The 24,813-nt window shown below is 41.9% G+C and overlaps 1 protein-coding gene across 1 annotated transcript in view; it reads right to left on the bottom strand.

Moving 5' to 3' along the window:
• Nucleotides 1-24,813, bottom strand: part of LOC115472489 (cadherin-related family member 4-like) — a 252,344-nt gene that overhangs the window by 49,305 nt on the left and 178,226 nt on the right. Inside the window, 2 exon segments of the mRNA XM_030206781.1 lie at nucleotides 1,089-1,233; nucleotides 14,918-15,063. Coding sequence (XP_030062641.1) covers nucleotides 1,089-1,233; nucleotides 14,918-15,063 — 291 coding nt within the window.

Raw genomic sequence — 24,813 nt, 5'->3', positions numbered from 1 at the left:
TGCCGAGCCCAGAGCCTCCTTGCTGCTGCATCTTGCCCTTCAGAAAGCAGGAAGTGACATCAAAAGGGAGTGGGATGCAGCAGCGAGGAGGCTCTGGGCTCGGCAGCTGACAGAATATGAAAATCGCTGCCGCTGCCTAATGCTCTCTACTAAAATGTGGATGCACATTAAGGTATGGAGCAGGGAGGTGTTCTGAGACAGGAAGACAGACGTGTGAGAGATGTGGGGCACCTAGGAGCACGAGGCTCTGTGCGACCGCCCCTGTCACCCCTGCCTAAGACAGGCCCTGTTTGGGTTAGATAGAGGAATCGTTATTTCTCTTGTAAGTGTGAATCTAACTAAGTGATGCAGTAATTACATTTCATTAGAGAAGAATTGTTGTTCAGATTGTTATCTAAAACATGGTTGTTAGTAATAGGATGTGTATATGAATTCTTTTTAGGATGTTACTGCAAGCTTTACACTGGGGTCGATATTCAAAGCGATTTCACCAAGAGCCTCCAGCCCAGTTAAGTTGCCTTTGAGCATTTAATCAGATAGTGTCACTGAATATCAGCACAAACTACCCCTGCACTGTCAAACACTATCTGCGCACAGGTCTTAATATCAACCTATATACGGTTAACTTCTGGCTGACTGCTGTAACTGTAACCAGTGCTAAAGCTCGGACAGTGCTCAGCATTGAATATCCAGGATCAGTTCTGCCTGTGCCTGTCAGTGGCTTAAAAAATTCTCATCACCACAGGCTATTACCTCCCCCACTTTTTTTTTTTTTTTTTTTTACTTATATGCTAAGTCCTAAGGCTCAGTCTCTATTATTAGCACATGTGGGAGGGATAGTGAGCCTAGGGGCCAGGAAACGTTGTGCTCATTACCCTGGACTTATCTTCATCCCAGATTGTCTTACCCTGTCACACAGTTTATTGCATAGACATTTTAATAACTCAAATCTGGATTGCTATGTAGTGGAAAGAGGTGCAAAGGGGACTTTGGAAACTAGTTAAGTGTCCACACAAAGTCTAGTGCTGTCTATTCCAAAACTTTCAACAGCATTAAACTTCTAGAAAAAGTCACAAAACAGGACTCACCTCCGACTATTGCATAAGAAAATCTGATGTTGTCATCTTTATCGAAGCACAATATTTTATCAAGAACAGGACGTGTCATCGAGGTGGAGTAAATTGTTTCTTCATAGTAATGTGGATTACACTCAGGGGGATTATCATTAATATCCTAGGAAAAAGATATCATGTTTAATAATGTTGATCTACATAGGATGTATAATCAATATACATAATGAGTTTAAGGACATAAAGGAGTAAAAAGAAGCTACATCTAATGGTTTCTAGATAACTGACAGATGAGGAAGAGTAAATTCAAATGTCACCCATAATTACCACTTAATGAGATATGGATGTAAAGGGGTAAGGAGAAAGGTTTTTTGGTTTTGTAGAAGTGAAACTGAAAATGGCAGAACCTGAAATGACCTTCTATAGAAATGATAAGTAGTAGTAGTAGTAGTGGAAGAGGTAAGACCATCACTGTGCAGATTTTGGGCATGATCAAGATAGCTGTGAAAGAGCGGATCTGAGGGAAAGGGGAGTTGGTGTTAGATTGCATAAAAGATTGTGTATGTGCATCTGCTTAAATTGGATAAACCTCTTTGTGCAGACTGTATGGACCATGGTAGTCTCTACCTGTCATCACTTACTATCTTATTATGCTACTGTACATGAAGAGAGCTAGATGGAAAGGAGAGAAGCTTCTGTAAATGATGGATCCCTGAAGGTACATGCCTGTGCTGGGTTCATTTCATCAAGACCTGACTAAAAACGGGAGCAGAAGCTCTGCACAGTGGATCCTGGGAAAAGAGTAGGGAGAGAATAAGCCATGTGGGGCCATGGCCCTACCAACCTTTTGCCAAAACAACATCAGCAACCAGGGAGGTGGGGAGGGAAGGGGTAGAGCTTGGTTTGTACTGGCTCTCCCAAGAAAAAAGATATTCCGTTGCCCCTGATCTCCTAAGGAATGAGTGGAGAGGATTTCTACCATGGCTCTTTGACAAAGCAATAAGAAAAGTGAACATAGATGGTGGCTTTTGGGGAAGGAATAAGAGAGGGAAGTGGCTCTTCATTTTTCTTCACTTAGGGGCTGATTCACTTATGAGCTGATGCTCAGAAGCAAACGTGGGCACTAAAGGCCATTAGCGCTGGACTGGCGCCCGCATTAGTAAATGCAGAATACTTAGAGGCTCTAGCATGGAAGAAAACAGGCATGCCAAAGATTTGCACAAATAGCATACTAAGGCAGTCAAACGCATGGGCGTAGTTTGACTGTTCCATTTGGGGGGGGAGGCAAAATATGGGCTGTAACATATTATCATATTCATTTGCATATATACATCTCATACATATAAATAGATCGGATAAGAACCCAGTTTATTGGACAGTGAAGATTTTTTCACTGAAATGAGCTAGCACCAAGGGAAGGTTGTCTCATGGTGCCCCCACTCACATTCCCATGAATTATCAAGGGCAATGCACACCATCACACTTCCCTAGAGCATCAATACACCTCCTACTGGGAAAACAGAACAAGTTGGACTGTTACAAATCTCTAGGCGGAAAACATACCCTAGCAAAACACCACACCACAAAATGGGCTTGGCAACCCCACCACCCGACATCTCCCACAGAAGCATAAAGGGGTTGGGGATCCTAACACAAACACACACACACAAGGGGCGTAGCTAGGTGGGGCCACGGGGGCATGGGCCCCCACAGATTTAGCCTGGCCCCCTCTACTTTTGACCCCCCCACCACTTTAAACCCCCTTCCCGCCACTGCTGCTGCCAGGTTCCTGATGTCCTGCATGCAGGACATCAGTCAGGACTCAGAGCACAGATCAGCGAACATGCTGGAGACCAGCGCTGAAGAAGACTGAGGCTGATGGGGGTTGGGGACCCCCACCAGCAAAGGTACCTGGCGGCGGCGGCGGCGGTGGTGGGGGTTGAAAGTGGCGGGGGAGTGACGGCGGCGGGGGGTGTCAGAAAGTGGTGGGGGAGGGTCGGCAGCTGGGGGAGGCGGGCTAAAATGTGGCCCCCCCACCTTGGGCTCAACCCCCCTCCCGCCAAGGTCTGGCTACGCCCCTGACACACACACACACACACACACACACACACACACTTGCATTCTCTCTCTCTCTCTGTATAAAGGAAGGTAGGCACCTACTTTTTTCACAGATTCGTCTTCTATCAAGTACCTAAATATGTGTCCCATTGTAGAATTCCCTTAAAATATCCCTTTCAAATCCTCTTTCTCCCTGAAGATTTTGCACAACAGTTTCCCCATTTTCTTGCTCCTCATGCTGACCTCCACTTCCGTCCTCCAATCCATCACAGGCAGTCAATGACTCAACTGTTTGGGGAAGCTCAGATGGGTGGGACTAAGGTGGGGTGGGATGGGTATGATGGGGCAAGTTATAATCTTTATGGTGTGGGGGGTACTCTTATATCAACAGTAAAGGTACAGTAGGGGCATTTTTGAACACAACAAGGAAGGACCCCTCTAAGATCACTCTGGTGCGGAGCTAACAGCTGCCACCTCCAATTATTTCTCTTACTGATAATATGCACACTGAACACCACTCCAGGGAATTATGTACCAAAAATAAAAATCTAAATAATGTACAGCAAAATAGTACAACACAACAACACAGTGGAAGAAGCAACATGTTAAACAGAATAGTATTTGCAGTATTCTGGTAATATATACAGGTACTTTAACACTTGGCTAGCAATCAATCAGTTCTAGCTCCCCAGTCCAGCATCTTCCCGTTGGCCATGTAACCAGTAATGTTCAGCAGCATGGTAACAGAATTCCTGTGGGTTCTAGCAGCCATAAACTGATTTGTCTAGTAAGTTACCAACTAGCCACTAGGCTTTGCTGGGTTACCAAACCTGTTTGGAATAAGTATCATCTGTATTAGCTGTACCTAAATGTTAGAACAGCAGACTACCAACCAGAGAAGCCAGGGTTCAAATCCCACTGCTGTTCCTTGATTTATTAGACACGTCACTTAACACTCCATTGCCCCAGGTATATACTTAGGGCCCTGTTTACTAAGCCACACAAACTTGTTAGTGAATGCTAAACATTAGTATGTGCTAACACTAAACACACCCATAGGAATATAATGGGTGTCTCTACCATTAGCATGCGCTAAAACGTTAGCGTGCCTACAATGCGCCTTAGTAAACAGGGCCCTTAGACTGCAAGCCCTCCAGGAAAAAGAAATATCTACTGTACCTGAATGTAATTTGTCTTGAGCTACTACTGAGAAAGGCATAATCTATAGTCAAATCCAAACTCCACTATCAGACATATTTTAAAGTAATACAAAACCCTAGAAAACCCTACAAATGTCACTAATTTCTAGAAAAAGCCATCACAAAACAATGGGAAAATAGTTGAACTTATAGATAAACTATCACAAATCTCATCTATTCCAACAGCTGATGAATGTTTCAAGCTGGACCTTTACAGCCGATATGAAACTTTAGAGTTGGGTCCCATGAAACAGCAGTCCAGAGAAACATGGTCCATGTTGGGACCCAAGATCATTTTTAAAGTTAAGTTCTATGAACAAGAATGCACAATAAGGCACACAAAAAATAAAAACGTGCAATGATTAGCAACTTGTGAACAATATAAGACCAAGTCGGTCTGTGCTAGTCCTTAAGAATACTTATGAGCACATAAAAAAATATTTATTAAATGAACCAATCTTTTCATAATAATGTTGGAATAGATGGGACCAGTGGTGTGCTGGAGCCGGCTCGCATCGGCTCACAAGAGCCAGTTGTTAATTTTTGTAGCATTTTGCGAGCCGGTTTTCAGGCAGGGCAAGCTGGTTTGCCTCTCTTCCTCCTCCCGAGCCACAGGGTCCCAGCACATACCTGAACGCAGCCACCCTGGAGGTCTAGTGGATTCTTCAGGGCAGGAAAGATCCCCAGTCTTTCCTGCCTTCTGCTGGAGCTGACCCTTCCGCTGCCACATTGCCCTTTAAAAATGGCTGCTGAGACTTCCAGCGGAAGTCTTGCGAGGCCACCCTTGTAAGTCTCGGCAGCCATTTTAAAGAAGATGAAGCAGAAGGAGGGTCAGCTCCAGCAGCGGGAAGAAAAGACCGGGGATCTTTCCTGCCCCAAAGAATCCACTAGACCACCAGGGTGGCTGCCTTCAGGTATATGCTGGGAACCTGCAGCTTGGGGACTGGGGGAGTGAGAGTGAGAGGGAGGTCTGGAATAGGTAGGGTGGGGACCTTGGGGAGGATACTGTAAAAAAAAAAAGTTATATTTTCAAAGATGCCGGCTTGTGCATATGGATGTATACAAAGAAATTATAATAAGGTAATAGCTTTTCATAGGTAGAGTAGTAATTTGTTATAAATCGTAATCAGTGTGTTATTTGGAGGGGCTGGTTATAGGGACACCCTAACCCTGTTATATTGGTGCAGAGATTTTATTTTCTCCTGGTAATGGGCTTCTAAAACAGACATCATGTTATGAGAATCAGGTGCTCAACATTCAGAGTTTCTATCTATTTATTTACTTATTTATGGCATTTTATCCCACATTAAACATAAATTGGAACCTGAGAGCATTTAAAATCTTTTTATTTTTTCCTGGAGAGAGTAATGCATTGCCCCCTCCCCCCCCCCCCAGGCTCTCTTCCCGGGTATAGCCAGCTCTGCAATTTGTGGGGCGCAGAGGTGGACTGGGGCCCTCAGTCCAAGTCTATGCCCCCCCCAAAAATGGCTGGCTATACCTGGGGAGAGAGCCTGTTGTTAAAAATTTACCAGCACACCACTGGATGGGACTAATTTCCAGGAGTCACACAAGAAGGGCCTAACTAAGAAAAAGCTGCACCATAAACATCATGGTGGGCACTAGAACATCACAAAGGGCCTTTAAAAACAAAAGGGACACAGTTCTTGTATTTAAAAAATCCTTTTAATAATGAATTTTGATTGAAGAGACCCAACACGGGCCGTGTTTCGGTGCTACCGCACCTGCGTCAGTGGTCACACCAATGACGAGGAGGCTCATACAGACAAATTCAGAACATATTTGACACTCATACTGAAGGTGTGTGTGAGCTCTATATTGTAGGATATATGGAGGAATATATTATAAATAAGCTTGAAAATCCTCATATGTTCTGAATTTGTCTGTATGAGCCTCCTCGTCATTGGTGTGACCCCTGACGCAGGTGCGGTAGCACTGAAACACGGCCCTTTTGTTTTTAAAGGCCCTTTGTGCTGTTTTTTTTTGCTTGGACTTTGTTTGTACTTAGTTCTCTCTCTTTGTTACACTATCCAGCTCATTTTCGAAAGGAAAAGGGCACCCATCTTCGGGAGATGGGCGTCCTTCTCCCTAGGGCGCCCAAATCGGTATAATTAAAAGCCGATTTTGGGCGCCCCCAACTGCACTCCGTCACAGAGCCGGGCAAAGGTCCCGGGGGTGTGTCGGCATAATAGCGAAGGCGGGACAGGGGCGGGCATGGGCGTGGTTAACAGATGGGCAGCTTCAGGCCATAATGGAAAAAAGAAGGGCGGCAATAGCGAGAATTTGGTCCGCTTTTTTTGGACCCTTTTTTTTTTTTAGGTCCAAGTCCCAAACAAGTGCCTGAACTGCCCAGATGACCACCGGAGGGAATCGGGGATGACCTCCCCTGACTCTCCCAGTGGTCACTAACCCCCTCCCACCAAAAAAAAAGAACTTTAAAAACATTTTTTTGCCAGCCTCTATGCCAGCCTCAAATGTCATACCCAGCTCCTTGACAGCAGTATGCAGGTCCCTGGAGCAGTTTTTAGTAGATGCAGTGCACTTCAGGCAGGTGGACCCAGGCCCATCCCCCCCCCTATCTGTTACACTTGTGGTGGTAAATGGGAGCCAGGGGCGTAGCCAGACAACAGATTTTGGATGGGCCTGGGCAAGAAGTGGGTGGGCACCAAGTGTTCTCCCTCCCACCACTACCACCACAAAAAAAATATCTCAGCTGGCGGGAAAACACTTCTTTCTACCTTGGCAGTCTGCAGCAGGCTTACGCTTAAAACTGAGCATGTGCAGGTGCCAGTATCATGGAGAGTAGTGTTTTCGTTACCATCAGGGGGAAGTCTTCAGCTGGCAGAGCTTGGGATTCCCACCAACTACTGCTAAACATGTGCTACTGATGGGTGGGCCTGAGCCTTAAATGGGTGGGCCCCCGCCCACCCAGGCCCACCTGTGGCTACGCCACTGATGGGAGCCCTCCAACCCCCCCCCCCCAAACCCACTGTACCCACATCTAGGTGCCCCCCTTCACCCATAAGTGCTATGGTAATGGTGTAGAGCTGTGGGGAGTGGGTTTTGGGGGGGATTTGGGGGGGCTCAGCACCCAAGGTAAGGGAGCTATGCACCTGGGAGGTATTTCAATGTTTTGTTTTACTTTTTACAAGTGCCCCCTAGGGTGCCCAGTTGGTGTTCTGGCATGTGAGGGGGACCAGTGCACTACGAATCCTGGCCCCTCCCACGACCAAATGCCTTGGAGTTGTTCGTTTTTGAGATGTCCGGATTTGGTTCCCATTATCGCTGAAAACCGATGCCGCCCATCTCAAATCCGCCCAAATCCTATGCATTTGGCCGGCACCAACCGTATTATCGAAACAAAAGATGGACGCCCATCTTTTTTGATAATATGGTCTGTCCCGCCCCTTCGCGGCCCCGTCCTCGGAGATGGGCGGCCATGGAGATGGGCGCCCCCATTCGATTATCCCCCTCCACGGGCACTAGAACATCAACACACCTATTGGAAAACTAAACAAGCTAGATTCATACAGCTTGATCCCGCATAGGCATTCAAAGCTAGCAGAATACTTGGTCTCTTCCACATAAGCAGAACGCAGATAAACCCTCACCAAATGTAGAATAAGTAACTACAGACTAAACACAGAAATATGTAGACAAAAATTAAACAGAACTTAGCTGCCAGACTTAACACACAAAATCCCAGAAAAGTAGTAGTGTGCTCCCTCATACTGTGCAAAATATAAAGATAGCAGGTGTAAAAATTTCAAAACCAGACATATTCCATATACCACAAATTAAGGGATTCACTTACTAAGGTGCGCTAATGGATTTAGCACATGCTAAATGCTAAGATGACCATTTTATACCTATGGGCTTCTTAGCATTTGGCACACACTAATCATCAGTGCATGCTAAATCCATTAGCACACCTTAATAAAAGGATACTTAACCAGAAGAAAGTGGTTTAGGCTTTTGAAAGTTAACTGAAAAATGTATTCACTTAGTCTAATAGAAAACCATCACCTTATTTTTCACTTTGCACTGTTTGTAATATGCTAGTTTTTAAATTAAATATAACATTCTTTTTTCTACCTGTGTGGTCTGGTCATTTAATGTTTCTAAAGTATGAAGGCAGGACAAAACCTCTACGTCAGGAAGTGCAAGCAAACAAGAGTAGAGGCTGACCAAAAGACAAAACCAACACTGGAGATACTATAAGGAAATACTTTAATGTTGCTGAAACAAAAAGGACCCGACATGGTCCGTGTTTCTGCATCACAAAACGCCTACTTCAGGGGTCTTGTACGAATTCCAAAAGACATAAAAATGTAATATACAAATATGCATGCATAAACACACAATTTGCATATGACAGTTTAAAAAACATAACATTTTTTACACTGAATGATGTATACCATATGAAATACTTTGATGTGCCACTTATATATACTGTTACTTATCAACATTTGCTTATTTCTGATCTGACAAACAAGGGCTACCTTTGAAAGCTAATAAAAAATGTATTAAGTTAGTCCAATAAAAAAGGTATCATCTTATTTTCTTTTCTATGTTTTATTTTATCTATTTCTATTGATTACCTTTAAAAGTGGACTAGCACGGTTACCACATCTCTCTACTTCATATTTCCGATAAGCACAGAGAGTGTTCCACCATTCGTGATATGAAATATTCTTATTATTTTTCCAGTGGAGAGCCAGGGATATGTTAAACAGCTTGGAAGAAGTGGGATCGATTGATAGGCCAGGAATGGATGAACATAGTATGATAATCTGATATGTAATAGGCTCTGTGATAGAAAAAATGGAAGATATGTTCCAAATTTGTAACCAGTAGGAGGATAGATTAGTGCAGTAGAACAGTAGGTGTAATAACGTTCCTAGATCCTTGAGGCATGACCAACATTTGTCTGAGATGGAGTCAAATAATTTAGATAATTTAGTTGGTGCAGTACGTTTTTACTAGCAAAAAAGGTGCCGATACTCAAATGCTAGGCCACCCTTCAGGAGTGAGGTGATCACTGAGGGGTCCACCCTACAATGGCTAGGCCCCCTGCAACCAGTCACAGAATCTATAACAAGGCAGAATTGGTGTGTAGAGCCTGAGCTCTTTCATTAAAACTTGGGGTCCATGGGTCAATTTTAGCAGACAATAGAAAAAGTGCCGGTACTCAGTACCCTCAATTACCCCCTCAAAAAAAGCCCTGAGTTGGTGTCTAGTACACCTTGTGTATGATGAAATATGAAGATTGTAAGAGAACTGCAGAAAGAGAGCTGCCAATGTAAGGCCAATGTAAGGCCAATATTTAAAAAAGGTTCCAGAGAGAATCCTGGAAATTATAGACCGGTGAGTCTGACGTCGGTGCCGGGCAAAATGGTAGATACTATTATAAAGAACAAAATTATAGAGCATATTCAAAAGCATGGATTAATGAGACAAAGCCAACATGGATTTAGTGAAGGGAAATCTTGCCTCACCAATCTATTACATTTCTTTGAAGGGGTGAACAAACATGTGGATAAAGGCAAGCCGGTTGATATCGTGTATCTGGATTTTCAAAAGGCGTTTGACAAAGAACCTCATGAAAGACTCCAGAAAAAATTGGAGAGTCATGGGATAGGAGGTAGTGTCCTATTGTGGATTAAAAACTGGTTAAAGGACAGAAAACAGAGAGTAGGGCTAAATGGTCAGTATTCTCAATGGAGAAGAGTAGTGGGGATCCCCAGAGGTCTGTGCTGGGACCACTGCTTTTTAACATATTTATAAATGACCTAGAGATGGGGGTAACTATTGAGGTAATTACATTTGCTGACATCACAAAGTTATTCAAAGTTGTTAAATCACAAGAGGATTGTGAAAAATTACAAAAGGACCTTATGAGACTGGGAAACAGGGCATCTAAATGGCAGATGATGTTTAATGTGAACAAGTGCAAGGTGATACATGTGGGAAAGAGTAACTATAGCTACATAATGCAAGGTTCCACGTTAGGAGTCACAGACCAAGAAAGGGATCTCGGCGTCGTTGTTGATGATACGGTGAAACCCTCTGCACAGTGTGCTGTGACGTCTAAGAAAGCAAATAGAATGTTAGGTATTATTAGGAAAGGAATGGAAAACAAAAGTGAGGACGTTATAATGCTTTTATATCAGTCCATGGTGCGACCGCAGCTTGAATATTGTGTTCAATTCTGGTCACCACATCTCAAAAAGAATATAGTGGAATTGGAAAAGGTACAGAGAAGGGCAACGAAAATGATAAAGGGGACGGGATGACTTCCCTATGAGGAAAGGCTGAAGTGTCTAGGACTCTTCAGCTTGGAGAAAAGACGGCTGAGGGGAGATATGATAGAGGTCTACAAAACAATGAGTGGAGTGGAACAGGTAGACATGAATCATTTGTTTACTTTTTCCAAAAATACTAGGACTAGAGTGCATGTGATAAAGCTACAAAGTAGTAAATTTAATACGAATTAGAGAAAGGTTTCTTCACAACGTGTAATTAAACTCTGGAATTTGTTGCCAGAGAATGTGGTAAAGGCTGTTAGCTTGGCGGGGTTCAAAAAATGTCTGGACGCTTCCTAAATGAAAAGTCCATAGACCATTATTAAATTGACTTGGGGAAAATCTATTGCTTATTTCTGGGATAAGTAGCATAAAATGTATTGTAGTTTTTCGGGATCTTGCCTGGTATTTGTGACCTGGATTGGCCATTGTTGGAAACAGGATGTTGGGCTTGATGGACCTTTGGTCTGTCCCAGTATGGAACTACTTATGTACTTATGTAGCTACAGGTGGGCCTGGGTGGGCCCAGACCCACCCAGTTTTGCCTCAAGCCCAACCAGAGGCACAGTTCCTCCTGCAGCTCCCTGGCTTTGCTGAAACAGTGAGTTTAACAAAACTTTTGTAATAATAGTTGTCTTATTGACATAGTTTATTTAAAATTATTAGCTTAGCTTTCGTTTTTGATTTATTTATAGATAGAGTTCGGTTTTTGTCAGGGGTTTTAAATGTTTTTATTTTCTTGTAGATCAGTTCCCCTGAAGACGCCAATTTACTGGCAAAACATGGCCTATGTTGGGAACAGGGAATTTTGAAAATTCACTTTTGCACAGATTGAGATGGAAAAGTGTTATAGTAGCCGTTGACCTAATGCAGCGTCCATGAACAGTGATCTATTGTGGCGCTGCATTCACACATTGGGAATTGATCAAAGACCTACAGTTCCATCCACACCCAAATCTAATCTAAGTAGTTTTAACATTTGCTTTGAAAGATTTGCTACTAATAACAATATTTGGCTGGAGGTAGGGTGTGCGATGATGTGAGCAACGTGTGTACATGCTTCTCAAATCTTTGGGTTACAATAACACACAAAAAAACTGAGCACAAAACTATTCATTTAAACAGTGTTTTTTTTGAGTTTGCACTTTTATTTATTTATTTTTAGTATGTTATTTTGAATGATGGTTTCTGGATATGGTCATCAAGAAATATATGATAACAACTGGGCACCAAAAACCGATTCAACTGACTTCTTCACTGTTTGGGACGAACGATGCAACGAAATCCTCAACAAAATAGTGCCCATATGTACAAAATCAGCACAAAAACGCAATAAAATACTCTGGTTTAATAAAGAACTAAAAATTCTAAAAACGCAAACTAGAAAATTAGAACGAAACTGGAAAAAACCCAAAAACGAACAATCACTAAATGCCTGGAAAGAAAGTCAAACAAAATACAAATATAAAATAAGACAATCCAAAAGAAACTTCTACAGAGAACAAATAGGCACAGATTACAAAGTCACAAAGAAATTATACAAACTAATAAACAACTTACTTAACACCAAACCAGTAACTTCACCGAATGCAAACCTCCCACATGTAGACAATCTTGCCAAATACTTTGAAGAAAAAATTACCAATCTACGCAAGAATCTGCATCAGGGAAATATGAACCCAGAAACCTTCATATTCGAACTAGATCCGAACCCGAGGGAATACCCAGCAGACCGTATTTGGAATAACTTCACTCATCTAATCACCGAAATAACAGCTCACACACTCAGAAAATTCTCCTCCGCCCACTGCCAACTAGACACCTGCCCCAACTATATAATGAAAAACCTCCCTAATCAATACGTCACAGAACTCACAGACCACCTTAATTATCTATTCAAAAAAGGCCTATTCCCACGGGATAAAGGAAATATCCTACTAACTCCCATCCCAAAAGAACCCCCCAAAAAGTAGAAGACACCTCGAAATGTAGACCGATAGCATCCATACCCCTAACAACTAACAGAATACCTCACTAATTTCAACATACTGCATGGATCTCAATGTGGCTTCAGACCTCAGCACAGTACAGAAACAATACTAACCACACTCCTGACCAGATTCAAGCAGGAAATAGCAAGGGGTAAAAACATCCTCCTACTCCAATTTGACCTATCAAGCGCATTTGATATGGTCAACCACTACATACTACTGAGAATCCTCAACAAGCTAGGAATTACAGGAAAAGTACTCTCTTGGATCAAGGGATTTCTGACATCCAGAACATACCTAGTCAAATCAAACTCAGATATAGCTCCATCTTGGAAAGCAGAACATGGAGTACCACAAGGATCACTGCTCTCGCCTATATTATTCAACCTAATGATGACACCACTGACTAAATCTCTATCGAAACAAGGCCTCAATCAATTTCTATACGCAGATGACATCACCATCTATATTCCCTTCCAACAGAACCCTACAGAAATCACCAAGGAAATAATAAACAGCATGACCATTATGGAATCCTGGGCATCGGTATTCAAGTTAAAACTCAATAGAGATAAAATCCAATGTCTCAGTCTCTTGTCCCAATACAATAATATTCCCCCCTCGGCAATTAACGCACAGGATTCATCCCTCCCAATCTCAGACCACTTGAAAATCTTAGGCATAACAATTGACCGCAATCTAACGCTAGAAAGCCAAGCTAAGAACACGACCAAGAAAATGTTCTACACTATGTGGAAGCTCAAACGTATAAAACCTTACTTTCCCAGGGATTCATTCTGCAACATGATCCAAACCATGGTGCTAACCCATGTAGACTACAGCAATAGTATTTACGTAGGCTACAAAGATCAAATCATAAGAAAACTACAGACAGTACAAAACACGGCTGCCAGACTCATCTTCAGAAAAACATGCTTCGAAAGAGTGAAACCCTCCTAAGAAGCTTACATTGGCTTCCTATTAACGCTCGCATAACATTCAAAATATGCACAATAGTCTAGAGAATCATCTATGGACTCGCACCAGATTACATGATAGAACTTATCGATCTACCATTAAGAAACGTGACGAGAACAGAAAGAACCTACCTAACCCTTCAATACTCCAATTGCAAAGGTATAAAATACAAATCTTCACATGCTGCCAGCCTCTCCTTTATAGGCACACAACTTTGGAACTCACTACCCAAAGACCTGAAACTCAAAGAAAACTACCTACAATTCAGAAAAAAACCTGAAAACACATGTTTTCAAGAAGTCTTCCCCCCCCCGGATCTGTCTAATCCCACACCACCATACATCACAAAAAGTTCAGAAATGGAAAACAATAATATTAACCTCTCTCACAATATGCTAATATATCAACCTAAGCATTTATTGTACTTCTGTATTATGTACTAGACTTCTACAAATCTAAATTTTGTAACCGCCTTAAATAAATAAATGACCATTTTCAAGGTGACTGGGATACCCCAATATTGGATTTTTGAATTAAATTCAGTGGCCATCAGGGATTAAATGATCATATAGAATGGAATGTCACTATTTGATTGGATATAGTTGGTCCCTGTTGGTGATGTCAGCACATATCAAATGTCAGCTTCTTTCCCTTAAAAAACGCTTAAATCCCGCTGTGTAATTGCAAGATGGTGGACCTTTTGTGAAAACAGCACTGGTGTCCCTGAGGAAGAATGTTGAAACAGAAATTTCTGTAGGACGTTGGAATTGGAAACTTTCAGTGAATTAGTGACTACGCTGAAAATTCAGATAAGTCTGCTCCTGTTAGCTTCATATCTTCAGTACTTTTTTGCCATTTTGTATGGTAGTAGTAGATGTTTTACATTACCATGGGGAAAAGTTTGTACCCTATGGATTACAGGGTCCTAGTTTTATATGGATATCTATTGAATAACACATGTATTTTCTCAATTTGATTTATTACACGTCACTTTACTTGGTAATTTTTTCACATTCAAAATTAGAGCCATATCTATATAGAGAGTACTACATGATGTATAGAGCTTTTTAGTAAGCCGTTTTTGTGGCAAGACTCACCGAAATGTATGCTTTGCTGTAGGCACAGCTTATACTGAACTCTCTTTAGGCTCTTTATCAGAAGGCACTTGTTATAACATTTATAACATATTTATACATATGTTTTTTGGTAGATATCTAATATTTATTCACGGGATTGACTTTTTTGTTTGACATTTTGAGTTGTCTTTCCCTGGGGATTCTAGTTAGTATTTACAATACCTTGACATTGATGATCACAGCACAGGTATTTGTCTTCTGATTGATGGGGTCAGGCTTAATGTCATTGTTCAGATCCACCACTAGAATGGTCAGTGGATAACGTCGATGATTTTCATAGTCTAAAGGGCTGAGAAGATGGATTGCCCCTGGAAAGACAAAACCAAAACTGTGCTGATTCTGCCAATAAGTCTGATTCCTATGCACTCAAAAATCCAGTTTAGTATTCACTTGTGACTGTCCATGATGATAGATACCAGATTGGAGAAGAGGAAGGGAGAGGTGCCAAAATGGGGTGGGTAGGGGAGGAGGGAGTGTGAGAAATGTGGCCCTGCAGTGGGAAAATGCAGGGTCTGGAAAGAAGGGAAGAGAGAGGGGAGAAGCTGAACATGGGGAGAGACAAGGACATAGAGAGGAGATGCTGGACAGGGAGAGACCATAGGGAAGGGATGCAGAGGATCACAGATGGATAGGGAGGGAATATAGACAGTGGAACAGAGAAGGTAATGCTGGAAAAGGAAGAGATAGAGATATGGAGATGCAATACTGTTAAAGAGGGAGACATGGACACAGAGGGGCAATGATGAAAAAGGTGCGCCAAGGAGCAATGTTGGAAAAGGGAGAGAGGGATTGACACAGAGGGGCAATGTTGGAAAATGGGGGAGATGGGAATATAGAGGGGCAATGCTGTAAAAGGGGGTAGATGGGGAAAAAGAAGGGCAATGCTAGAAAAGGGGGGGATAAGGACACAGAGAAGAACAATGCTTGAAAAGGAGGAGATAAGGACACTGAGAGGATAGATGCTAAACATGGGGGGGGGGGGGGATAATGACAGGGATGCAGAAGGGAGATGCTGGACAGGATGGATAGAGGCGCAGAGGGAAGATGCATGCTGGACATGAAAAGAAAAGAAATGACATAAGACTCTGCAAAAACAGGAAAAAACGGAAAACAGCACAAAAGAGACACTGAGACCACAGTGAAAGGAAAACAAAATGCTCAAACAAGAAAGTTAGAAAAAAAAAAAGATATTCTATTTTGGATTTATTAATTGGAATATGTCAGCTTTTGGAAGTGCACATCTCTGATATTTTGCATTTCAGTTTCTATTTCTTTATTAGTGCTGTGTGCTGAGTCTGGTTTCTTGAAGTTCCAGTTCAGCATTTTGCCTTCATGTTTCTATTACTGATCTGTGGTTCCCTGTTTCATATTTGTTGAGGGCCTGTGTCAGTTTTTCATGTGTGACCAAGCAGTACTAGTCTATTACAATGTAGATTTTGTGTAGACATCTATAGCAGCCCTGTTTGTTCTGTTTTCTCACTAGGCTGTGTATTGGCAGTTTAGAGCCCAGTATACTATTTACAGTGCTGCCTTTTCCCCGAACAAGGTTGTTGCTCTTTGAGTCCTGGGAATTAGTGCTGTTATGGTATGGTAGGTTCTGAATGTGCTTTTGTACAAGCTTGTGCATAGTGTTTTGTAATGGAGAGATTGTGTGTTGGCCTTACTGAGATCACATCAAAACGTTAATACAATTGAAGGGCTTGTTTCCAAAACCCGCCAAGTTCATATGAGTTGCATTGGACTTAGAGGATTTTGAAAATAAGCCTTTCAATTTTAGTTTGTTATAATATGAGACAGAGTATTAGAACATTTTACAGGATCTGATGTGTGTTGAGGTGGCTGTTTTTATAGCAGACTTGTGTCTGATCAAGTTTAAATAATGAGACACTGCCTCTCGAGGTGCCCTTAAATACAGTTGAATGTGTATGTACTGTAGATTAGTGTTGGTAAGTGTTTGAAATTACTGGGTTTAAAATATGTAACATGCCATGATACCAATATCTAAGGCAGGGGCGTAGCCAGACACCCAATTTTGGGTGGGCCTGGGCCCAAGATGGGTGGGCAGAAGAACTCTGCCCTGTCCCACAAGTGATTTGGTCTCTCCCTCTCTCGCCTGCATGCCATATGGTCTCTCAAACATCCCCCTCCCCCCATACCTTTTAAATAGCAGATTTTCACTGGCAGCGAGCAGCACCTAATACACACTGCTCATGTTGGCCCCACAGCCTTCCCTCTGATGCAACTTCCTGTTTCCGCATAGGCGGGAATACATTAGAGGGAAGGCTGGTATGCAGGAAGGACAGTTGTTGGGAATTTTCGGCTGGTGGGGCTTGGGGATCCCTGCCAGACACTTCATAGGTGTGCTGCTACTGGGTGGGCCTGAGCCCAAAGTGGGTTACCATATGTCCAAGTTTCCCAGACATGTCCTCTCTTTGCAGGGTGGGTTTTTTCAGCCTGCCCGTTTGTCCGGGTTTGCGAGTAGGCTGACTGGCTAGCAGGCTGGTGGGCAGGCCTCAGGGCGCCCTCCCCTCATGTATCTTATCACACCCTGGTGGTCTAGTGGCCTCTTCAGGGCAGGAAAGAGCCCCACTCTTTCCTGCCCGGCGGTACCACTGACCTGCTCACTGCCAGCACCGCTTCAAAATGACTGCTGAGACTTACATTTCAAACTTATATCCTGCTAAAGCCTCACAGTTCTAAGTGGGTTACAAAAATCAAGAGGCTAGAACAATTTCTGGGAATTTCATGGACTCTGTATAAAAACAAGCACAACAAAAAATATAAAATTTCTTGTAAAATGAATTTTTAAAATAGGTTTTAGCCTTTCTTCTAAATGTCAGGTACTGTTGAGAAACTGAGAAAAAAATAGCAAAATTCTTCCAGAACCTTGCTGTTTGAAAAGCCAGTGATTTTTCAAAGATCTTTAAACACTTTTTCCGTGAGACTACCAAGCCTTCTTATTCTAGAACCAGCACTAAAACAAAAGTGAGACTTCAAGCAATGGCCTTGTGAGACTTCTGCCGATGACTTGCGAGTTCATCACTTGAAGTCTCAGCAGCCATTTGGAAGCGGCGCCGGAAGTGAGTGAGTCAGTGGTAGCGCCGGGCAGAGTGGGGCTCTTTCCTGCCTCAAAGAGGCCACTACATCACCAGGCACGATGAGGTACATGAAGGGAGGGGAGGTGGATGGAGTCATGTGAGTATATGGAGGGAGATGTTAAAAAAAAGGGTGGGTGGAGGGAGGCTGGGAAAGGGGGAAATACAGCATATGGAGAGAAGGGAATGGAGAGAAGAGGAGAGAGGGATATGCTGCTCATGGTAGAGAGGGAAAGGAAAGGAGAACATGCTCGTGGATGCTTGCTTTTTTGGAAATGTACTTCTTTTCATATTGTATTTAGCAGAGTACAGAAGAAAATGTATTTCTATTACTTTACCAATACTTTTATTGATTATAGAATCTTGCTTTCTTGGGGGGGGGGGGGGGGAATCAAGATGACTGTGCAGTGTGGGGTTGTGGCGGTGGGCTGCACTTTATTTTGTGTCTTATTTTGTCATGGCAAATATGGTAACCCTACTGAAATTCATTTTTAGGTTCATATGAATACATTATTTGTCAATATAAGTAGCCATCAGCCTTTCCTCAGGCCTCAGTCCCTTTACCACTGTGTCAAATTAATACTCAGAATACACTACAAGAAAAACCTCAGTGGCCTTCAATTTCACTCGTTAGGATGGGCCACCCTTGGTATCTCTGCCATTTGGTCCAGTGTCTTCATTCCCTCCCTCTCTCCCTCCACCCCTGTCTTTTCTCTGGTCCAGCTCTGTCCTGATCTCCTTCCCTCCCACCCCCTGCCAGCCTCACTGCTTCCTGCAACAACAACAGAATGGTATAAAGGTGCAGAGCTGCTCTCTAGGCCGCACAGCTGATGGCTCTGTTGGTCTCGCATCTTCCATGTGGCTTAAACAGTGCTGAATACCTTTATACCACATTATTTTTAGTGAGAAGTAGCTTGCCTGGCAGGGAGCTGAGGAAACTGCGCCACTGGATCAGGGAGAGGGGGCCCCATCCACAAAAGTTTGCTCAAGGTCCCATAGGTGGGTAAGCAGCCCTGTGTTTTTCATTTAAGTTTAGCTCATTGTTCTGCCCCCATTTGCATAGAGGCAGGGTGCACGTTGTTTATATGTGTATGTTGGACATTGTAGATATGTATATGTTGGCCATCAAGTGGAGGAGAAGCTTAGTGGTTAGTGCAGCAGATTTTAATCCTGGGGAACTGGGTTTGATTCCCGCTGCAGCTCCTTGTGACCCTCGGCAAGTTACTTAACCTTCCATTGCCCCAGGTACAAATAAATACCTGTATATAATATGTAAACCTCTTTGAATGTAGTTGCAAAAAGCACAAAAAGGCAGTATATCAAGTCCCACTTCCCATATCATAAGTACATAAGTAATACCACACTGGGAAAAGACCAAGGGTCCATCGAGCCCAGCATCCTGTCCACGACAGCAGCCAATCCAGGCCAAGGGCACCTGGCGAGCTTCCCAAGCGTACAAACATTCTATACATGTTAATCCTGGAATTGTGGATTTTTCCCAAGTCCATTTAGTAGTGGTTTATGGACTTGTCCTTTAGGAAACCGTCTAACCCCTTTTTAAACTCTGCCAAATGTTATCCGGCAACGAATTCCAGAGTTTAATTATGCGTTGGGTGAAGAAAAATTTTCTCCGATTTGTTTTAAATTTACTACACTGTAGTTTCATCGCATGACCCCTAGTCCTAGTATTTTTGGAAAGCGTGAACAGACGCTTCACATCCACCTGTTCCACTCCACTCGTTATTTTATATACCTACTACTACTACTTAACATTTCTAGAGCGCTACTAGGGTTACGCAGCGCTGTACAAATTAATAACTAAGGACGGTCCCTGCTCAGAAGATCTTACAGTCTAAAGGACGAAATGTCTGTTGGAATTTATTGTATTTTACATGCATTGCCTGTCACCTATTATTTCTCTGTGATTACTCTGTGACCTCTGATGTGAATTACTTAGAGAGGTCACACAGCTATGCAACTTCCTGGTGGGGGTTAGACACAGTAGATGCAGCAGATGCAGCACATGGAGCACATGGAGCTCATGATCTCTCCTAACCTGAGAGGATCTATGGTGGTGTGAGCATCCATTACCATCTAAGCACATGGAAGGAGCTGATAATACAAATGTATAGTAATATGTATATATAAGCCTGTCTGATTATAATCTAACTACAAACTGTGAGTAAACAGATGTTTTGTTACTTCAACTTTAAAGTGACTCAGCAGTGAATTATTCAGGGGTGAATGAGAGAGAGATGAAGAAAGAAATTAACATTTCTAAAGCTGAAGCTGTGTATACTAAAATCTGCTAATTATTTACTAAAAATAATCCAACAAAAGGGTTAAGGGCCCAGGGTCCAGGAATTGAAAAAGAAGAGAAATATTACCAGGCAGAAAAAAAGGCCACATTTTTCTCTTAAGTTTTAAAGGAAAGATTCAGTCTGTCTCTCTCTCCCCCCACACAGCAGACAGAAGGCTAAGAAAATGGCTGAGGGAAGAAATTCACCATTTTTCTATTCTCTCAAGGTGCCTAAATTAACTGAGTTTAATTATCAGCATTGGGAACTAAGATTCATATGTCTCCTTCGAGCAAAAAGATTAAATATATGCTTAGATCAAGACAGAACAGCTGAAAATATGGCTGAATGGGACAGTGCAAACTATTATGTGAAGTGCATGCTTTTGGAAGCTCTCTCAGAGAAACAAGCCATATTAGTGGAGGGAAAAGATACACCAAAGGACATTTTATATAAACTGAGAACTATGTATGCAACTACATATGCAAAGCAGCAACCAATTTGGTTGGCAGAGTTGAATGAAACCAAATTAAGGGATAAAAGTAAATGTAATGATCACATTATGTATCTTATGTCTTCATTTCAAAAGCTAGAACTTTCTGGAATTCCCATGTGTGATGCATTGAAAAGAGCATTTCTTTTTACCTCACTATCAAAGAAGTTTGATGTTTTTAGGTCTGTAAATGAGGCCATTGAAGGGCAATCTTTTGAACAGGCAACATCAAAACTAAGGCAGGAATGCATAATAGATGATTCTGAGGAGATGTGTTCTCAAAGCAAGTCAGAGAGAAATGAAACAAATTTCTTGGCAAAGAACAGAGGAAGGCGGAGCTATGGGAAAACTCCACCCAAGGGCAAGCTGATTTGCTACTCATGTGGAAAGGAGGGACATGTATCTAAATGGTGTAAGGAAACACAAAACACTCCCTCTAGCTCACCTAAGCCAATGGAACTAAAGAATTTTCAAACCAGGAAATGTATGAAGGACAAAGATAAACACAAGGGCTTTCTAATGGCAGAAAAATCTTTGACTATGGTAAATAATAATTCAAATGAAAGTACTTGGATTTTGGATTCAGGGAGCACATGCCATTTAACCAATTCTAAGGATTTCTTTCAGGAAATGTGTCCAGAGGAAGGTATTCTTAAAACTGCAAACGCAGGGACTGCTAAGATCCAAGCAAAAGGAATTGGATTCTTAAAATGCAAAGTGTCTAATGAAGTTAAAGAAATTCCTGTAAGTGATGTTTTGTATATTCCCCAAGCAGTTTGCAATATGCTTAGTGTATCTACATTAGATAAGAAGGGATTTGTGATTCATTTTGAAAACAGTAAGTGCACAATCTCTAAAAATGATGAAGTGTATGCTGAAGCTTTTATGCATAATGATGTTTATAAACTGAGCATTTCAGGTGAAGCCTCACATATGGCGCAAGTAAGGAAGAATGATGGTAAATGTAGTCTGGAAATCTGGCACCGCCGCCTGGGACATCGTGATTCTAAGGTGATCCAGGATCTTTACAGTAAGCAACTGGCCACCGGCATTCAGATAAGTGCAGATGCTGGTAAAATGGAGAAATGCATAGACTGTGTTACTCAAAAAGGTGTGAGACCCTCATTTCCTGCATACACAGGAAATAGGAGTAATAAAGTACTGGACTTAATACACAGTGACTTATGTGGACCGTTTAATATCCCATCATTGGGAAATAACAGATTTGTGCTAATATTCTTGGATGATTTCTCTAGATATTGTGTGGCCTATTTGCTGAAAGAAAAAAGTCAAGTCACAGACATGCTGAAGAAATACGTAGCCATGGTGAGCAATAAATTTGAAAGAAAACCAAAGGTTCTTCAGACCGACAATGGTGGTGAGTTCACTTCACAAAGCATGCGCACATTTCTAGAACAAGAAGGCATTCAGCATATCACAACAGTAGCTTATACACCAGAACAAAATTCTGTTGCAGAGAGAAAATTTAGGTCAATTGTGGAAATGACCAGATGTATGCTGTCAGATAGCAATCTCCCTAAAAGACTATGGGGGGAAGCCATTCTCACAGCAGTGTACCTACAAAACAGAATGCCAACTAAAGGCGCTGAGCGCACACCACATGAGACATGGCATGGTAGGAAGCCAAACCTGTCACACATAAGAACATTTGGAAGTACAGCATATGCTCATATACCAAAGCAAAGAAGGCATAAGCTGGATTCCACAACAGAAAGGGGCATTTTAGTTGGCTATGCTCCAGGACACAAAGGATATAGAATTTTGAATCTGAAAACTGGCATTGTTGGCATAAGACATGTTACATATTTTGATGAAAACAAAAGGGTTGATAAAGGCTGGATTATCCCAGATGAGCCTTATCATCCAGAATATGAAACTAGAACCATAATAGACATGCCAGTGTATATAAATGCCATACCAAGGCAGATGTCTGAAAGCAACTCATCTGTATCTAACGAGGAACAGGCAGAGGAAGCAGACACAGAAAGAATCATTGAAGAAGACAGTACAGTTGGAGAAGGGGAATCAATTGGAGAAGAACTCTCAGATTTAGAGGATGCGGAAAGGTCAGACCAACCTGTTGTCAGACGCTCATCCAGGGAAAACAAAGGTGTTCCACCCCCAAGACTGTCTTACCTAACAAAGTCAGCAGAAGCTCAAGAGCCCTTAACATGGGATGAAATTGAGAAAATGCCAGCAGAAGAAGCTGCTGAATGGCATAAAGCTGCACAAGAAGAAATTGATGCATTGGATAAAAATAATACTTGGATTCTTACAAAAATTACCTCCTGGCAAGAAAGCTATAGGATGCAAATGGGTATTCAAGTTAAAAAAGAATGCACAAGGAAAAGTGGAAAGGTATAAAGCCAGATTAGTCGCAAAGGGATATCTTCAAAAATATGGAGAAGATTTTGATGAAGTGTTTGCACCTGTAGTGAAACACACGACAATCAGAACACTTCTGAGCATTGCAGTCTCAAAAGGCATGCAAGTCAACCACATTGATGTGAAAACAGCATTTCTTCACGGAGATATAACTGAAGACTTGTACATGGAACAGCCAACAGGTTTCATAAATACAAAACAAAGACAGCTAGTGTGTAAATTAAACAAAGGTCTTTATGGATTAAAGCAAAGTGCAAAATGTTGGAATGAAAAATTGCATGAAATATTGACAAATTTAGGATTTAAGCAAGGTGAAGCAGATAAATGTTTGTACACTAGGTGCACAAATGGACAATATGCATACATTTTAGCTTTTGTTGATGATCTGCTCATTGCAAGCAAAAGTGAGCAAGAGTACAAGGACATTGTAAAGTGTTTAAACCACAATGTTGAGATAAAAGAACTTGGTAATGTGTCATGCTATCTTGGTATAGAAATTGAGAAACAAAATGATGGTTCTTATCTTCTAAGCCAGAAGCAGAAAATAAATGAGCTTATTGAAAGTTTAGGTATGCAAGATGCCCAAGTTGTAAGCACTCCCATGATCACTGATTTTCTGAAGGATGAAACAGTAAGAGAACCTTTACCAGATAACATCCAATATAGATCAGCCATAGGTAAGCTTTTATATCTAACTACCACATACAGGGCTGATATAGCAAATGCAGTAGGAATTTTGAGCAGAAGGGTCAGCTCACCTACCAAATCAGATTGGACTGCAGTTAAAAGGATGGTAAGGTATTTAAAGGGTACCATTGATTGTAAATTAAAGGTTTCAGCCAATAGTAATCCAAAACTAATATGTTACTGTGATTCAGATTGGGCAGGGGATCATTCTGATTATAAATCCACAAGTGGATATGTGTTTATGTATGGAAATGTACAAATTTCATGGGCCAGTCATAAACAAAGTATTGTGAGTTTGTCTTCTACAGAAGCTGAATATGTGGCAGTATCGGAAGCGTGCAGAGAACTGATGTGGATTGAAAAACTTTTGCTGGATTTTGGAATAGCTGAAAAGAGACCAATCCAGATAATGGAAGATAATCAGAGCTGCATCCGACTGTCACAGAATGACAAGGTTCAGTCACGCACCAAGCACATCGCAACGAAATACCACAACGTGCGAGAGTTGGCGAAAGAAGGGGTCATCAGTCTACACTATTGTCACACCAGTGAGATGACAGCTGACATCATGACCAAACCGTTACCCAGAGAACATTTTGTGAATCTGCGTATAAAGCTTGGACTTTGTATGAATAAATAATTGCATGACAGTTATGCATGAGAAGGGGTTTGTTGGAATTTATTGTATTTTACATGCATTGCCTGTCACCTATTATTTCTCTGTGATTACTCTGTGACCTCTGATGTGAATTACTTAGAGAGGTCACACAGCTATGCAACTTCCTGGTGGGGGTTAGACACAGTAGATGCAGCAGATGCAGCACATGGAGCACATGGAGCTCATGATCTCTCCTAACCTGAGAGGATCTATGGTGGTGTGAGCATCCATTACCATCTAAGCACATGGAAGGAGCTGATAATACAAATGTATAGTAATATGTATATATAAGCCTGTCTGATTATAATCTAACTACAAACTGTGAGTAAACAGATGTTTTGTTACTTCAACTTTAAAGTGACTCAGCAGTGAATTATTCAGGGGTGAATGAGAGAGAGATGAAGAAAGAAATTAACATTTCT

The sequence above is a fragment of the Microcaecilia unicolor genome, chromosome 6, assembly GCF_901765095.1.
Source record: "Microcaecilia unicolor chromosome 6, aMicUni1.1, whole genome shotgun sequence".
NCBI classification, from domain to species: domain Eukaryota; kingdom Metazoa; phylum Chordata; class Amphibia; order Gymnophiona; family Siphonopidae; genus Microcaecilia; species Microcaecilia unicolor.
Note: the sequence above shows the minus strand (reverse complement) of the source record. Positions and strands in the feature narration are given on the sequence as shown.